The 17,570-nt window shown below is 42.8% G+C and overlaps 1 protein-coding gene across 1 annotated transcript in view; it reads right to left on the reverse strand.

The window, feature by feature from the left end:
• Positions 1-6,668: 6,668 nt before the first annotated feature.
• The window catches only part of LOC128706891 (phosphatase Herzog), a 38,845-nt gene continuing 27,943 nt past the window's right edge, over positions 6,669-17,570 (reverse strand). The window contains exons 2-5 of the mRNA XM_053801833.1: positions 8,555-8,793; positions 7,909-8,090; positions 7,679-7,832; positions 6,669-6,896 (exon numbers count right to left, since the gene is read on the reverse strand). Of these exons, the coding sequence (XP_053657808.1) occupies positions 6,669-6,896; positions 7,679-7,832; positions 7,909-8,090; positions 8,555-8,793 (803 nt within the window). The remainder of the gene's footprint in view (positions 6,897-7,678; positions 7,833-7,908; positions 8,091-8,554; positions 8,794-17,570) is intronic.

Raw genomic sequence — 17,570 nt, forward strand, 5'->3', positions numbered from 1 at the left:
AGGCAAAGGAAGGGATGGGGTAAAGTGAAAACGAAAAAGGTGAAAGGATGGAAAAAATGAAGCAAAAAATATACAAGTAATCTAGTCCTGTTTCAAATATATATTAAAACGGTAAACGAAAATAATTAATAAAATTCAATGCTAAGAAGAAAAAAAAAACACATAAAACTGTACGACACAACCAAACAAACCGATACACGATTAATAAGGTAATAAAACAAACAGCACACACGATTTAAAAATAGGCGTACGTGTGTATGTGTGTGTGTGTGCTTGTGTACACCGAAACCAACAAAGACCAGCCCAGGGTTCGGTTGTCGTTTTTTGTCCCCCTACTCCATTCCTGCCTTCCCCTCCCCCGCCCCGTCCAGTAAATGTATACCGCGTCCCGCTCCCAACTAACATAAAACAAACCGCAAGCAGCGTAAAAAAGGAATACAAGAAAGGAGAACGAATGAATTCGAATGGAAAATACAAAGTCCACAATAAAATAAAATACAACAAAATAATTGTAAAACGAATCAATGTCAAAAATGTTTGAAGAACGATGCGTGTGTTTGCGAAAGAAATTACTTATCTGGTGGCTTTCGCGCTGTTGCAGGAGTCCCCTCTAAACTGCTCGTTATCGAGCGCCAACGTTTGCCAATCTGGTTTACGAACTTGATAACGATAAATATAAAATGACGAGGAACATAAAAAACGTGAAAACGGCTCGTTTTGTATGGAATTTCGTATCAGCCGACGGAAATTTTGAGAGAGATGAAGGATACTCTCCGTTTCGTCTATCTCGCTTGCACTAGCGATCGTTGTCACGAGTTTGATAGTGTATGATAGTAGTGATAGGCAATTAATTCCCCGCTGGAGGGAAATTATTGTCACCTGCTTGAAACATGTTCTCCTGGTATCGTAAATCTGAAAACGGTTCGTTTGTATGGAATTTCGGATCAGCCTGCTTGGCACCACAAATCACCATCTCTAGGCGATTTCCCGGTAGATGGCGCGCAAGTATGCAGGCAATTTCGAGCAACATTGTGTGCAGCAAACTTGTACAAAGCAGCACGCTGCATGCAAGCTGTGACGTTGCTCAGTTAACCCTCAAAGAGCAAGAAAACTTCACAAAGGAGTAAGAGAGGAAATTTAAATTTCCTCAATTGTACGAATTTTTTTTTTCTTTTCGGAAACATCTTTGTTTAAGCAAAATAAAATTTACAAATCAATGGAAAGAAAGAAGTACCTTTAGGAAAGAAAAATAATAACGAAACAATTGGTTACGAAATGTGACAATATATTATTATTAAATCCTTTTCTTCTTCTTTTTTGTTACGCTGATACCATGTACGTTTCCTTCCTTTCTGCTTTGTGTGTGGGTTTTTTTTATTGATCTCTAGGAGCAGCACGCTGGAGTGCTTTAATGTTGCCTAACACTCGCAACCTCTCGATCGCACATTAGAAACAGATTACTGTGATACTATTCGCTATTGTGTGGTTTTCTTCTCTTGTTCGTTAAGGAACGAAACAATTCACATGCCTCCTCCTACCCATGTTTGCTGGGCCTGATTTTGTTTGTTCTGCGTTCAAATGTATATCCTTCCTCTAACCATACCTCCGGGGCATCTTGCTATAAGTTAACTAATAATGCTTTATAATAAATTCCATTTTTGAAGCTGTAGTATTTTCTTCTTCTTGCCTCCGTTGAGTTTATTTTCCCAAAACGGGATCGTGGAAGTATTAGTTTATCTACTTCCTATTATTATCCCTTCTATCGCGTTCGTGTGTGTGTGTGGATGTTTGTTTAGGTTTGTGTAGTGTGTAGTGCAACTAGTTTTTCTAGTTTAGTTTAGTAGTTTTTCTGTTCTTTTCTGCAGTATTTTGTTTTTGTTTTTGTGCTTAGAGAAGCGTAAATGCCTTTTATAATTTCATTTATGACCAATTTGTAAAAACTAACAACCGTTAAACGAGCACAACAAACAAAAGAATAGCGAACTTTACCGCAATTATTGATTTGACCAAGTAATTATCGGAAATTTCATCAGAAAATAGAGCTCAACAAATAAATAAGGGTTTGACGTGTGTGTGTGTGTGTGTGTTGGTGTGAGTTTTGTGTGAGTTTTCATATGTAGTCGTGTTAGATGCATCATTCTGCTATTGTATTGTCCTGTATTGCTGGCTACAGTGGGGTGGTGTTGGTGTATGTGTGTGGGAAGGAGGAAACTATTATTTTCCGCCGGTTATGTTTCACTTAACGTCTAAGTAGTTTTTATATTTAGGAATAAAACCTAATATATTCATAATCGACTGTACGCTTACTGAATTTATGTATAAAAAAAACAAAACTGTTAAATAATATTATACGACGCATCGAAAGTTCACTCGTAATCATTAGATAACAATAAAAAGAAAAGATGGTTAAATGATTGCCATTGCTAAATACGCTTCACACGCTTTGCTTATCTTTCATTTTACGCTCTATCTTGCTTAACAAAGCTCCTTAATAATACCTGTTTTGTTTAAAAAAAATGTTCTTCTTTCCTTGTTTAGTACGCTACCGACTGTGATCGAATCTTTTCTTCACTTTAAATATTCATCCTTGTATGCCCTGTTTCGTACATTACTCGTTTTCAAAGTTGATATTTGAAACAAAACGCCGCACTCACACAATTACATGTAAATTTAAAACAAAATAAAAGACAAAAAAACGAAACAAACAACAACAAGTTCGAAAAAGAAAAACAAAATTGTGAACACAAGAACTTTAATCGAAACAAAAGAAAGCAGAGACTCAAAGCACACATGACTTTTGCACATCATTGTATTGTGATTTTTGGTGTTGTTTTTTTTGTTGCTTTCTCTTTTTTTATATTACCGGGTGTTGGTGTGGTGTATAATTAAATATTTCTTCTGTTTTTACCTTGTTTCGACCACTGTATGAAACATTTTGGTTGTTATTGTTTTCCGACGCCATCGTGTGTTGTTTGTTTTGTTGTTTTACTATTACTTTTACTTTGCACACGCTGATACAAACACACACAGTAGTAATAATGTAGCACTTTCTTTACACACGATTTTCTTTCTCTTATCTTTTCCCATGCCTTTCCGACGCTATACAAACATGCACTTATACAGGTCTGCTACTTTTGTTTCAATCTAATCCAGGGGATCGTACATCTGTACACAACAATCAGATCCCACGAACCTAACCATTTATCAACTCCTGTAAGCTTAAAAGCCTGCGAGATAGGTTTGTGGGGACTAGTCACATGCCAATATGTGTCGCTTTTGTGTAGATTAAAAATACATGACTGACTGACTGACCGTTTTCGTATGTAATTTCCAATAGCCTACCGGTACACTGTCTTATCACTGCCCTTACAGTGTGGTTTGAAAATTATCTAACACTGTTATGGAATATGGGAGATGATCTGTTGTGCATAGTCGTAAATTTATATTCGAATCGCTTTTATATGGCCAAACTTAGCATTTAATGAATGTGTGTGTGTACTTGTGTATGTATGTATGTATGGTTTCCGTATCAAAACTCCCACAAACTGTACTAAATTGCATTTAATTTGCTCCCAATTTTCCGTACCGCATCGTGAATAGGTGTACACGTTTGTATAGAAAAATATGTCTTTGATAGTGGTGTCTCATAAGAAGACGGTCTACCATCAGAAGTTAATAGGTTGTATGTTTTTTTTTTTGCTACGCTGATTTTAAACAAGCACAAATTAAAGAAAAAAAAAAGTTTTCTTTTTGCTGCATTATTTCTTGTAATTCTACAGCGCTACTCTCTTACAAAATGCCACTAACGAAAGGGAATGAAAAGCTCTCCAGCAAGATATAAAACAGCTTAAATTAAGCGCATGTCCACCGTTTAGCTGGAAGGAGGTAAAAAGGCTAATCACACTTTATATGTATATATGTATATACATGATACAAATACAGCAGGCGGCATTAGTTTTTCGAAGCTTAGAGCGGAAAATGGCCATGTACTAATCGTGTGAAGGCAATCGATCCTTCCTTCGTGTGAGAAGTGATTGGAAGGGAGGGAAGGAAGGAGGTGGTCAAGAATACACACACTACTCATTATACGGATTGCTAGTATACAACAGGAAGTTCCATCTTAAAATGGGATGCTGCAGTGTAATAGTAGTTTTGAGTAGTAATAAGAATTAAGAGGTAGGTGTACAATTGCATTCCCGTCATTCCCGTCATTTTCAAATATTCCTGTCCCGTTTTTCTTCTTTTGTTTCCTGTACACACATACACTTTGAATGCCAAAAATACTTTCATCCTTTTTGTTTTGTTTCGCTTCTTACGTTTCAGTCTTCCAGTTTTTTTTTGCGTCTTCCGTGTGCCATATCTAAGGTGGACGAACACTAGTTGAGAAAAAAAACCCAAGATTTATTGTTTTGGAATTTGATAAAAGGAAATTATTTTCTGCTTGATTTTCAGCCAGATTGGTGTGGAATTTGTAACATCCTGAGCGAGGAAAAGCACGTGCGAACATGAGTGATCTTACCACACACACACAAACACACACGCTTTTAGTATGCAATAACCCCTGTGTTGGAACACGCTTGGTTTAGGCGTTTGGGAAATACAAAGCCCATAACACTAGAAAACAAGTACAAGGCGTAACCTCTTCGTTCTCCTGTTGTTGATAGAGCTGAAAATGTAATAACCTTCTCGATAAACCCTTCCAATGACAAAATTGATATGTCTCAATAAATCACTCAAAACCGAGCTAAAGTTGCAAGTACTTCCTTTCTGAACAAATATAGCATAAAACATAATTACTCACAACGGCGGTACCATGCTACTTAAAGCCAACCATAGCTAAGGACCTTAAGCTCATCATAGCGAGCCCAACTAAATCTGCTACATGTGTAAGGCGAGTGTAGGCGACATGACCAGATGCGTCATATCAGAAGAACACATGCACCACGATCAATACACTGTCGTGGGCCAAATTAAAGTTGTCCCAGCACTCTCGCTCGTACGATATGACAGATTCCTCACTGCGGATTCAAATCGTCCTCTCATGAACCCGTAAAGTTCATCTCAACTATTCCTAACATCAGGTTACACGCGTGCCGCTCATGAATAGCTTATGCTGTCGAAGGTAATTAATGTTCTCCACATGACTGTCCTGACGTAGTTTCATGTATAAAACTGTACAATGGTTTAAATTGCTGGCTTACACGACCGGCAGCATGATCTATTCCGGATTCTTAAGGATTTTTCCTGCTTGTGGGCAATGATCGTCTGATAGGGGGTTTACACATTAATAAATACGCCTCCAAACTAGAAACTTTTTCCTCCCTATCGCTGTGTGTGCGCGCTCTAGTGGTCACAACTATCTTGCTAAGATAGCTTTGCTTGTTTTTAATTGTGAAATACAAAATTGTACACATACTCTACTACCCACTTTCATCCCCTTGCGAGTGCGCGCGTCTCTGCAGTTTGATTATGACTATTATAATTCCTTTCACGCATTCCCTTTTCAGTGTGACCTGTGTGAGAAAACGATTCCGGCGTTTTTCCTGCAATCCTTGCTTTACTAAATTTTTGTTTTTGTTTTTTTGCTACAAAATTCCTCTTACGTAGTGTGTGTTTGCGTGGGTAAGTGTGTGTATATATATATATTCTCCGTCGAGCCTAAATTTTATGCGTCCATTTGATCGTCAGTAAAAAGCTATATTGAACTATAAAAATCGCTATCTCTCTGTTTTCATGGATGGTGTTCGGTCCCGTACATGAGTGTGGGTGTGTTTGCGTGTGTATGTAATACGTAATATTCTGTTGTGGCGGTCATTTCCGAAACTATAATTGGTTATACTATTTGCATCGTTTCGATATCATACACATACAATTTGCGTGTACAGGACGATTACTGTGTAAGAATAAAATAATATTAAAACAAACAAAAAACTTATTGCAACCTTATTCTTGCCGAACATGCTCTAGGAGCCCTCGATAGTAGTTGAAGGAAACAAGCGATCGGTTACATGCTACTTCTGCACTGAGGAGGAGGAGACAAAAAGGGTTATGCACGTTATGCAAAGATCTCCCCCTAACGTCTCTCACTCCCTGGACCCACCACTGCATGCGCAAAAGATTAATTGTAAACAAACGGTTTTAAAATAACATTATCTAGCGTTCCCTATTGCGATACGTGCCAACAAATCGGTGTATTCTTGTATCGGTTTGTGGGTGTGTGTGTGTGTGTGTGTAAACAGCGCCTTCTGTGTGTGTGTGCGTGTGTGCTTGTACTGTGTAGTAAACCAAATAATATTGTTTAGAAATATGTTATAAGAATAACAAAGTCAATCCAATGATTAACTGCCTCCCAGTATGCTTTGCAAGTAAATCGTACGACGTCTATGGGTGGTTTATCTACGCGTTAATCAATTAAAGATTTTGCTGGCAACGTTACTTCTTACGCGACACACCCACTCACTCACACACACACACATGAAGAGAAAGGACGTGACTTTTCCCGGTGCATCCTCCCTCTCTCGCTTTCTTTCGCTCTCTAGGTGGGCTTCCCATATAGCCAAATCGCGACCCATTTTGTTCCGATTCTAATCCTTTGTCCTGCTCACTGTACCGCCCGGCAGCATCGTGTGCACGAATCATACGATGTTGATAAACATTTGTTGCCAATGTTACGTGTTGTTCGCATCGGACGAATTCGACTGTAATTGCTGCTGCTGCTGGGACTGTTGCAGCTCTTGCTGATTGTGGTGCGACATAGACGTCGGCAGCTGGGACTGTGAGCTGGAGTTGCACAGCACGCTATATACAGAGTCAACCTTGCTCAGCTTCTCGAACAGTGGTATCAAATCGAGCAGCTCCGAGTCGTTGATATCGTCGAACCATGACTTCACTGGCACCTGAAATGAAGAAAGATGGCAACGTTAGTCGCAGTTACCTGCGTTAGTTGAGCCGAGTAAACACTAAACACCCTTGTTACCAGTGGACCTTTAGCATCGAAACATTAACATTAACTCCCTAAGCCCCAACAGGTCCTCCAAGTAACACGCAAAATTACAATTGACAAAGGTAGGTATCATTGGCATGTTTTGATTTCCCCAAAGGAAATTGCCGTATTGCGTACAAGCTAAAGTTATTCACATCTCGCTATGCAAAAACAAAACCACCTTCCAGGAACAAAAATCATTACTGTACCACAGGAAAAGTTTTCTCACACAAATTATAAATTATTGACACAATACTCGTTCTATAACAATAAATTCTTGCAATTCAAAAAAAAAAAAAACAACCGAACCCATTGCCGAAATGGATACGCAATAATTCTTAGGCAGTACAATTGCGCATTTACTAAGAATTAGGGATTCCCCCTTTTCCGGTTGTGGCGACGCGTTGTATTAACAGAAACAGGGCAAAACCTATAAATCTTATGACTCATCGCGCCGTACTACACCATGAAACACAGGCTACGGCTACTGGAAAAAGGGTTCTATCGTTCGTTTTATGCTTTGAAGCCATCAAGGAATCGTTGGTCGATGACTAATTTTACTCAGTACCCTAAAAAGGAACTTTTGATGCGTCCTTCTTGGTTTGAATAATCCTTGACTCAAATGTTATCCGACGCTCAACAGCCCTTGACGGCTGGGGGCTCTTTTGGGATTCTTCTTCAGCGACAAATACTTACAGCATTATCCGGATGAAATATGTAACTAGCAGGTGAGTTGTCAACAATAACAATCTTCTGTAAATCTCTCCCTAGTTTGTTCAAATCCTTCACATAGTTGCCCATGTGGAAGACGCAAGATTCCCGAAATAACCGCGCCCGGAACACGTTCCACCTGGAAGGATAATAAAAGAAGAAAGTTAGCTTATTAGTACTTGATCTCGCTCCGCCGTTTCGACTGTGCAACTTACTGATCAAGCAGATCGGCTACCGGATCCGCATACTTGGCCAGCGAGGCCGTAAACAGGACGCACTCGTACAGTTCGCCCATCTTCTTCAGGAACTCGTCGACGTGCGGTCGCTTCAGGACATACACCTGATGTACGGTTCCGTCGATTTCCACTGGCACTATGAAATCCGCGTTTGGAATTGGCTACAGACGAGAGAAGGCAACAAACAAACAAACAAAAAAAACAACGATATTTAACATTGTCTGGCTGTTTTGTGGGGTTTCTCAATTTCCGCACGCGTTTGCTGTGTTGGGTGCGTTTATCCAGGCGAAGTCACTCGTGGCAACGTTACTCAACGATGTTGCGACATTCTCGCACATTGACAAGTTCCGTAATAACGGTCTGTCACAGAGTTTGACGAACACATCGAACCTGTTGCACACCTGACAGGATTAAGCGTTTAGTTGCTTTGCTGAGGTAATGGGAGCTTAACTGGACAAATTGTGTGTTACGAATCGAGCACCACACGGCGATTTAACTGCGGCACTGCGTAATGTCCAACGGGAGGTTACGGAGGCGTAAGCGCTATTATTTCATTCTATATACACAACTCAAACTGCTATCGAATGCGTTGCAATGCAAAATCATCCACCGAACGGTAACTCACCTTAAAACTGCTATGAACTAGGGTTTCATCTAAGTCTATCACCATGCACTTCTTGTACATATCGGAAGGTCGGACCTGTGGCAGCAGATACCGCGGCTGGCCCTGGATCGGAGGTGGCGTGATGGAACCATCGATCGGCGTCCCGCTCTGATTGCTTTTCGTTCGCCCATTCCGCCAACAGCAGAAGAGCGTCTCCAGGAAACCACGATTCGGCGGTTTTAGCCTATCTACATTGTTGACTGCAAATAAAAGAAAAATCCCCAAAAGGGGGCAAAAAAAAAACGGAAACGGGCGTATTAGTATGCAGATGATTTGTGTGGTTGAGGTGTGTGGAGCTTGTGCTTGGATGTTGTACGGTCGCTGGGGAGATTGATCATCGTTTTCCTTCACTCCCTGGGTCTATCTAATGCCAACTTGATAAAAAAACGGCGAAGGTATTTCAATTTCGGAAGTGGGTAACCACAATATCCGCTTAAAGGCAATCGAAAGGGTTACTAATCATGTTTTGCCTCTCGTTTGCACACTGTTGTATTTGATGTCACGCTTCAATAGATGCAACTGGAATCGATTTATGAGGAACTCTATAACACCGCTACATGAAACCATACCATCCAACCATACCTTCCACGATCAAAAGCTCAGTAAGTTGAAACGCAATCGAAGAAAATTGCACATTTCAGCCGTCTTCTTGAGAAAGTAGCGTAGCGCTGCTTGATGCTACGAGAGGCTCGGAAGGCGAAGGAGATCAATATACGATAATATACATTTGGCTGATGATTGGCGGCACATGGGGCTAGTGTTACTACTACTAGCTTCGAGCACTACTAAGTCTACGCCAATCTTTACGTGGAGAGCTTTTTGTGACTTTGAAGCAGTTGGTTGATTACCGGACGATGTATGTATTCATGCACGGGCGGTGAGCGAATACTACTAATGAGCTGTTTTTATTGAGTTTCTCACTACAGATGCTGATTGGAGATGTTGATGTAGAAGCCCACTCTCGACGAAGAAATTTGTTATGCCAACCTTCTGCTGTGCAGAAGGATACACAAAAAAAACCCCGCAATAAGTGTGTTCCTTTGCATTCACCGGGACGAAAAATCTGGGAAAACTTTCAACATTAAACCCAAACATTCCTCCTCAATTACATGCCCGGGAAACGGACTCATTTCCCGGGAAACGGTAGATGACGACGGATGGTTTGTCATTTAGTTTCGGAATTGCGAATATTTATGCTCTTACTGCCTCCCCCGTGGATGGCAATTTGACTCTAAGTTTCCTGTTTCGGTAGTGGAGGAAGCAAATCTCGAGATCTAATGAACCTTCCTCTGAAGTGCGCCATGGTTTCAATACACTTCCTCGGGTGGAGAAGAAAATGCGAGAACCGTCGCAACAGTGAAAGCGCTCCAAGGAATAGCACTACGTCCGCCCTGCAGGCGTGTCTCGACTTGCAATCCCTCTAGGCCCTGGAACACCGGCTAGCAAAGGAAACCCGTCAAGCAAAGATGTGCCCCTTCGAGAAGTTCATTAAATGGATGGCCTGGATTTACATGCATTATTCCAACGCTCACCTTTCTTACTCCGATTGGGTCCGTATAATGAAACTTGGACAGTGGAGAATAAGATTGAGCAGTTCGATTTAGGTTGCAGGCAGCATCCAGGACGGAGGCAGCAAATGAAGCCCGAGGGGTAGAAAGGGAAACGAAAAACGAATGCAATCAATCTACTGACAAATTAATCTCGACTTCTCTTTGCCTTTAAAAACAAAAGAAAACTTGGACCAGAAGTATGTGTGTGTGTTGTGCGAAGGCCCTTTCACGAGGTATCTGCAATATTCCTGCACAAAAACAAACCTCCAGCATTACAAATTCTGCTCGGCTGTGTATTAAAATGTGTCAAAAACCTGTTGCAAAAGGATCTTTTTTTTTTAGGCCCGTTACAGGTTACTCGGAATGAAAAAGAAGATGCCTTGAAGCTTAAACAAATGATTGACACGGGTTCAACGATATCACCTCGAGAGGAGTTCTGTTTTTTTTTGTTGTTGCACGTACATTGGTTTCCTTGGGCCATGAGGATGCTAAGCAATGGTGCTATCCGTTCTGTTCCTTCGTCCACCTAAGCGTGTCCGTAACGTAAGCCCTCGGTCAGGCAAGTTCATCGGCACGCCCCTGCATCGGCCAGTAGTAGTTAAGGGAAAGTGAATTTTGTAATCGAGACAAAACATCAGTCATGCGGAACGGGAAGATAGGGCCATTAAAATTGAATTTCAAGAATTGTTTTGCACATGGCCATACCATCATTATTTCTGGTAACTAGCCTTACGCCCAACATCCATCCATGACAGATTGCATAACCAGACAAACAAGAACTTAAAACTAGAGAGACAAATTAACCGCGCTCGCTCATTAAATATTTGGCAAGCTTCCGCGGCATGAGCCGCACTCGCTGTGCCCTGTACAGAAGTGCATCATAAACATTGGGTCTTACAGCAACTTTCCGTTCAGTGACCTTTTCGGGTTGTTTCCGAAGTACCTTTTGGCACTCTGCCCTAGTTTGGCCCTTTTGCTCTTTTCATAAAACTTACCGAGCGGGAACTTGCTGACAAGCAGTACGGACGACACCGTTGGAGCTTTGCCACATACACATGATTACTCTTCGTGTACAAAATCATGCAAAGGACAGCTGTGGTGGGAGGAAGGAACAGCATCCCACAGAAATCAACAAGGAACTGAACAAAGGAATTTCTTTAGGTGCGTTGGTTCCAGAATGAACGTATCACACCCGTAAAGATGCAGTGAGAAATGAAAGAACTCGGAGATCAACAAAGGCGTACGCAGACATTTAAAATGTAAGAATGTATGGAAACATGGCAAGAGAAGCAGAAAGCTTTTCCCTTTTTAAACAACTACTCCACTACGTTCCTGCAAAACTACTTCCTATACTCTTTGTCCTGCTTTCGCTCTGTTGATGATTCGTTCTCGTTTTTTTCCCAACAAAGTTTTTCACCCTCTAAAACATTACCCCACATTTTACAACCTTTTGCCTGTAGTGTTTTATGCTGGTCCAACATGGCACATACACACACAAACTTCTGCCATGCCTTTTGCTGTTTTTCTACAATATGCAGCAGCCAGCGTGCAGAATTTCCACGCGCCATCGTACGATGAGGTCAAAGACCGGGGAAATGTACAACACTCGACGACAGCACACTTTCACACAGCATCGGCCACGCTCAACCAAGCGAAACGTCCTTAATCCAATAACGAGAGCTTAAAGTTCCGATTCTAATTACCGACCGGAGGGCTGATGCTTTGGCAGCGTATCAAAAATTAACATCAGTTGGCAAAAGCTTTTCGTGGACCATCCCGAACGTCCATAATCTGCCGGTAGCGTTGATAACGGGCAAACATCGTCATTAAAATCCTTCAAAACCTACACAAATCTCCAACAAAGGAGTAACAGAGTTTCCTTTAGCTGACTGATTTCTATGCCGTTAGTGAATTGATCACCAAAACAACTTCCACTCCTGAGAATACCGGACATGTGAGCTATACTTTTTTTGTCTGTAGGTCACCATGTCACCGCCGGCCTCATGCCGAGAACCGGATGTTGGAGACGAAGTAAGTAGAAAGATCACAAAGCTTGTTAGTCTTCCGTTCGCCATCAACTTCTAGCTGGCGAGTCGGCAGTACTCGTACATCCGGTACAGTTTGAAGCATCCGCCGCTCAAATGCGAACTCTCCCGCGGGTGAAGAAGAGTTTTGTCATCATTTCCTTCATCGCACAATATCGGGACGAGTGTTGTTCGCCGTTCCCGCAGGCAAACGCAAACGCGTTTTATGAGCTCATGGTTGTTTTTTTTTTGTGAAGCGCCGCCTATGGTGGTAAAGGAAGTCACCCAAGTTACGCCATCCGTCAGAACATAAAATCAAACCGGTACACACATCCACACCATGAAATGGCCGACCACAATAGCCTTCGCAGGTTGTTCCTTCTTCCTGCGTGGAGGAAATGTTGGCGACGGGCCTGGCCTAACGCAACGAAACCGTCCCCCTGTGCTATGTTGCTCGAGGTGTGCAGGAATTTTTCATTAGTTTGCTACTGCTACCTCCCCCCCACGAGGCTCTTTTCCACCTTGAAAGGAATACTGCTTCACTTGGTCCATTAATTTCGGACATTAAAATATACAACCACACAGCACACAGCGGTGTACGGTTTCCGTACAGGCAACGCGTAACATGGTCGAGAACCGATGCCTGAACAGCTGTGGCTAGCGTACAAGGACACTTGGTGGAGCGCTTAACTCGGCGGGGGATCTCTCCTGGAGAAATTCTTATACACTCTTCCGAACTATCGCCCCACGCGGCGACACTAGGCGACGGCGGCTGCACTAATGGAGGTCATTAATTATCCCGACCGACCGCCAAAAACCCAACACACCCTAGACAACGTCGTCCTCTCCTTGCAGCCGCACTATGTACGCCGGAACTACTTCCGGTGGATATTTTTAGACCACCACTAGCACCAATTGGCGTCACATCAATGTCCAGGGGAGAGCTGGGGATATTGATGATTCTTCATTTCGTCACCGTGAGTGGCATTGGTCGGGTGTGGTTCGTTTGGCAAACGATGACGAAACCTACATACATACGCCTCGGTCCAGATTGACGCTCGTCAATCTCGCCCGCAGTCAAATCCGTCACAAATGAGGACCAATCCCAACCGATCGGTGCCGTAGCGAGCGAGGTGATGACGTACAGAAACCGTTGGGCTGTGTCGCTTTAAGAGTCAGCCAGCACAACACGCAAGCATATGAGCGTTATTCCACATTAACGCATCCACGACATCCGGTTCCGGTAACACCAACACGCCCCAACCTGGACCGTATTGTACGGGGAGAGAGTGACAGGATATCCGCCGTTTCGCCTTTCGGTGCGTGATGGTGTCGAAGAATGACAAATTATCAGCGGAACGATGAGACTCCTGAGCGTCACATATTTTCGGTGCGTTCGTGACGCAGTTTTATTCAAAATCGATACAAAGGGGAGGCTTTCTGCGATCGTTTCCATAATGTCCAAGTCGAAAACTTGCCAAAATTCGGTCAAACGGCCTGCAAAATGGAAATCGAAACACACAGCGCAAGGAGTAAACCAAAAGCCACAACCTAATTGGACATTATTAACTTTCTCCGACTAATTGATTTCGCCAGCGAGCGCGTTACAAGTTAGCACCACATTATTCTAAACGTAAACGTATCCTCCTTTCTTACTTTCTCCCACTTTCTTTCTCTTCGGGCGTCCCCGTAAACGGGTGATAACGAGACACCCATTTAACATCTCCCTTCTGTTCGTCACCTTTTGTTTTTGTCTTCATTGCACACAGCGAGTTGGACGGTGTTGGAAAGGGGAGGCATGCTAACCAACTGATCGAGACGACCCTAGCCCTTGCCCTTCTTTGCCAGGCGTCGTGTGTTTATTGTTTTCCCTTTTTGCAAAAAGATACGCACAGCTCTGACTCGCAATTAATTATCATCAAATTAGTCCCGTCTCTATGTACAACCCCCACTGATGTGTTGTCGTCTTATCGGAAGGCAGGGACTTGTGCGCGCACATTTGGTTTATCAACCCAAGCTGTTGGGGAGGAAACACAGAAGACATTATGCGTTTTGCTGCTAAAAATCGTTCAAGCAGAGAGATGTAGGGATCCGCACTTCATTTCTCACAATCGTTCGGGATACCCGGGAAACGACACCTCACACTACGCGCGATAGGAAAATAAGCCAGGAAGCTTTTCCAGCAGAAATTGTTTATCAGGGGAGCTTACGGCGAAACGGACGATCAACACATCTTAAGGGAATTTGTTCGCCAACGTGTTTACGCATACATTCCTAGAATTCCGGTCTCCACGATCCGGCCCCCGGGGAGGGGATGATGTGGTGGCTGTTCCGGTTTTTACCGCTCCACCGGAATGGCACGATATGAAAATGAGTACCCCCAGCCTTAATGACCGCAAGCAGCACCCAGTGTCTCTCGCCCTCCAGCAGGTAGGATATAATTTATGAAAATTTTATTCATTAGCTTGCTAACCTACCGCCGCGGCAAAAGATCGGATAGCGCAAAATAACGTACCGCTGCTGCGCTTCTCGTAAATGCTAATAAAATGCAAACAAATACTACCGAAAGCAACACGGAAAGCAATCAGTTTTCCCGCAACTTTGCTCTGGATTTATTTCCCGCTCACCACGCAATGCCATCCAACGGCAACACGCAGTTATAAAACATACACATCCGACGCAAAAAAACGTTCTCAGAAGGAATGAATGGGGGTGCATTATGGAAATCCAAATGGATCTGTCAGAAGTCAGCATTGATCAAACGAATGGGTTTATTATTTACACTTGGAGTTTACTAAGGAACACGCTGGTTGCTTGGGGAACTTAAATTTTTTTGGATTCGGATGACTAGTTTGGACTCGAAAATAGAGTTGAGAATATCAACTATTGCCCAAAAAAAAAAAATGGCACGTTTAGTTAGAGATTAGAAATCATCTCCAGCCCAGAACATTTTAAATAAGAATTATTAAATGTTGACATACACATGAAAACATTTTCCTAAACTTTCCTTCTCGATGTTATTTCTAACGATCCCTGATTCACTATGATTTTATCCGCAGAACAGCTGGAGACCACCCTGACGTAAGGAAAGCTGCTGCTGTAAAGGAAGCTGACGCTGTTGCCGTAACGAAGCAGATAGATGAAGTCGTCGGAGTTTTCTTCCTTGCATCAAACATTGCACTTTGCAAAACTTTACACCATAATTTGTTTTACTCCGTGTTAATCTTTCCCGCCTAGCATGCTTTCCTTTTGAGCGAAGCGACGGGAAGTGTTTTTGCCGACACAAGGACTCCAGGAACTCCTTTATCCTATCCTTCTGTGAAGGAACCGGTGGGGAGGCCAACAATAATGGGCTCGCCGGTCCCGATTATACTCGGTGTTGTAAGTATATTAACGCCCTCCCTAACGTACAGGAACGACAAAGTGCTCCGGAGTCAGTGTGTGTGTGTGAGTGTCTCCTATTCACAGCATAACTCATCTCCGGCCAGGCCAGCAATGGCAGCGACAGCACGTGGAACGGAAACAGATGCGTACACTATGCTGGTTGTTTGCATTACAACAACGCTTCCGCCCGCAAACAGACTGTTGTAACAAAAGTTCGGGACTTGCGTTCCATGGCCACCCCTTTTATGTGAAGGAAGCGAATGATGAAATATTAAACCGGTACTTCCGAGATGTGTGATGCAGCAGGCGGTGCGCTGATGTAAATGCAACAATGCAGCTTTCACCAACCTGGTGCTGCATTAAGCAATGCACTGGTTTAAAAATGCAGTGTAGTTGTGTTGTATGAGATTCATTAATTTAAACACCTATTAACGTCTGATAAAGCAATTCACGATATAAAATGTTCATGTTGAGTTGTGCAGTTGATTAAGCATTATCCTTCTCATTCCTCAACATTATCTCCTTACTCATGAGCGAATTCTATTTGCAACTCTAATATTGCCTACTCGGAGTTCTGAAAATAAACTAAATCATGCTGCCAAGTATGTCGAAGCAGCCAAGATAAATGAACAACTTCACACTGTCATCGGATGATTAAACAATAAACGTCTTAGACGTCGAAGGAACTCTCAAAGGAACATGACAGTTCTTCGTCCTTTTCGATGGCTGCGAATGTTGGATCGAACCAACGGTGAACACATGATAAGGAAAAGCCCAATCAGCAGCAGCAGCAGTAAGTCAAATATATTCCACCGTAAGTGACCGGTGTAACATAATACTTGAGCAAAGGATAATCGCACGAACGAGGCGAAAAACCACGCACACGCAATTTTGCTTCCGCTTGTTCTGGCGGTTGGGATGCGGGCGACACAGGCGATGACGAACGGTTTTGCTGATCAATTAAGGTTTTCCCATGCATCAGCAATTCCTTCAGGGAAGCAGTAGGAAATTTTTAATGTGCTTCGATGTCAAACATTAGACAAGCTTAAAGACATTTCTATTTGCCATCCCGCAAAGCTTACAGCTAAACGCTTGTTTAGCACACTTTGGGAACGCTTTAGTTAAATTATGCAAATGTCGTAACCACAATCCATCTTTACCAAACCGAACAATTTAACAGCATCAAGCTCGTGCATAACCCATCGCAAAAGTTCCACATCCTATCAGACATTTCACCCTGTACGCTTCCAAGAACAAACACACATTCGAAGGCATAAAACGAGACCACAGCTCGACCGTATAATCAGCGATTTCTACTTCAAACTTCAATATTAATATCCCTCCCTAGGCCCCATCTTATCTGTCTCGTGTACCCCTCCCAAAACGACAACAACAAAAAAACCCTCCCTCCCAAAAAGTCCACACAGCAAATAATCCCTGTTTGGGGCATAAATTTTGCAAACAATCGTGCGCGAAAAGAAGGTCTGCCCTCCCCCCTTTAACGGCGTCCGATACGAAGATGTTAAGCTGTTGTCAGCTAAATTATGTTTGCCATATCTGTCTGTTTCGCTTTCTTCATGCGGGAGGGACGCATTCCTTTTCCTGATGCCGCACATTCCCTACCCCCAAACGGTTGGAAAGTTTAATAAAATTGTGATCAATATCGAATCACTTTCAACACCTCCACGCCGAGAAACCGGCCAAGTGTCCCTCCGCATGGCCCTTCACCTTCAACCGTGAGATGGATGGAAGAAAACTTCTTGAGGACACACACACTTGGCGTTTGAAGGGCGAAGGCCTGAAAGCAGACTAACTTTGCGGAGCGTAACTGGAAAAGTGGAAGAAGTTCTTGGTGATTTGTTTAGGGTCGCTCCCCTTTCACCACTTCGGTTCTCCACTGTGCCCGTTTGCTGGCATAGTCCTTGTTGGTCGGTGGCACTGGTGGTATCATCATCTCCATCGCTACTCTGTGCGCCTCTTAAGGTCCCAGGCTGAAGGATGTTGATATTTATCCAGCCA

The sequence above is a fragment of the Anopheles marshallii genome, chromosome 2 (assembly GCF_943734725.1).
Source record: "Anopheles marshallii chromosome 2, idAnoMarsDA_429_01, whole genome shotgun sequence".
In the NCBI taxonomy this organism is placed as follows: Eukaryota; Metazoa; Arthropoda; class Insecta; order Diptera; family Culicidae; genus Anopheles; species Anopheles marshallii.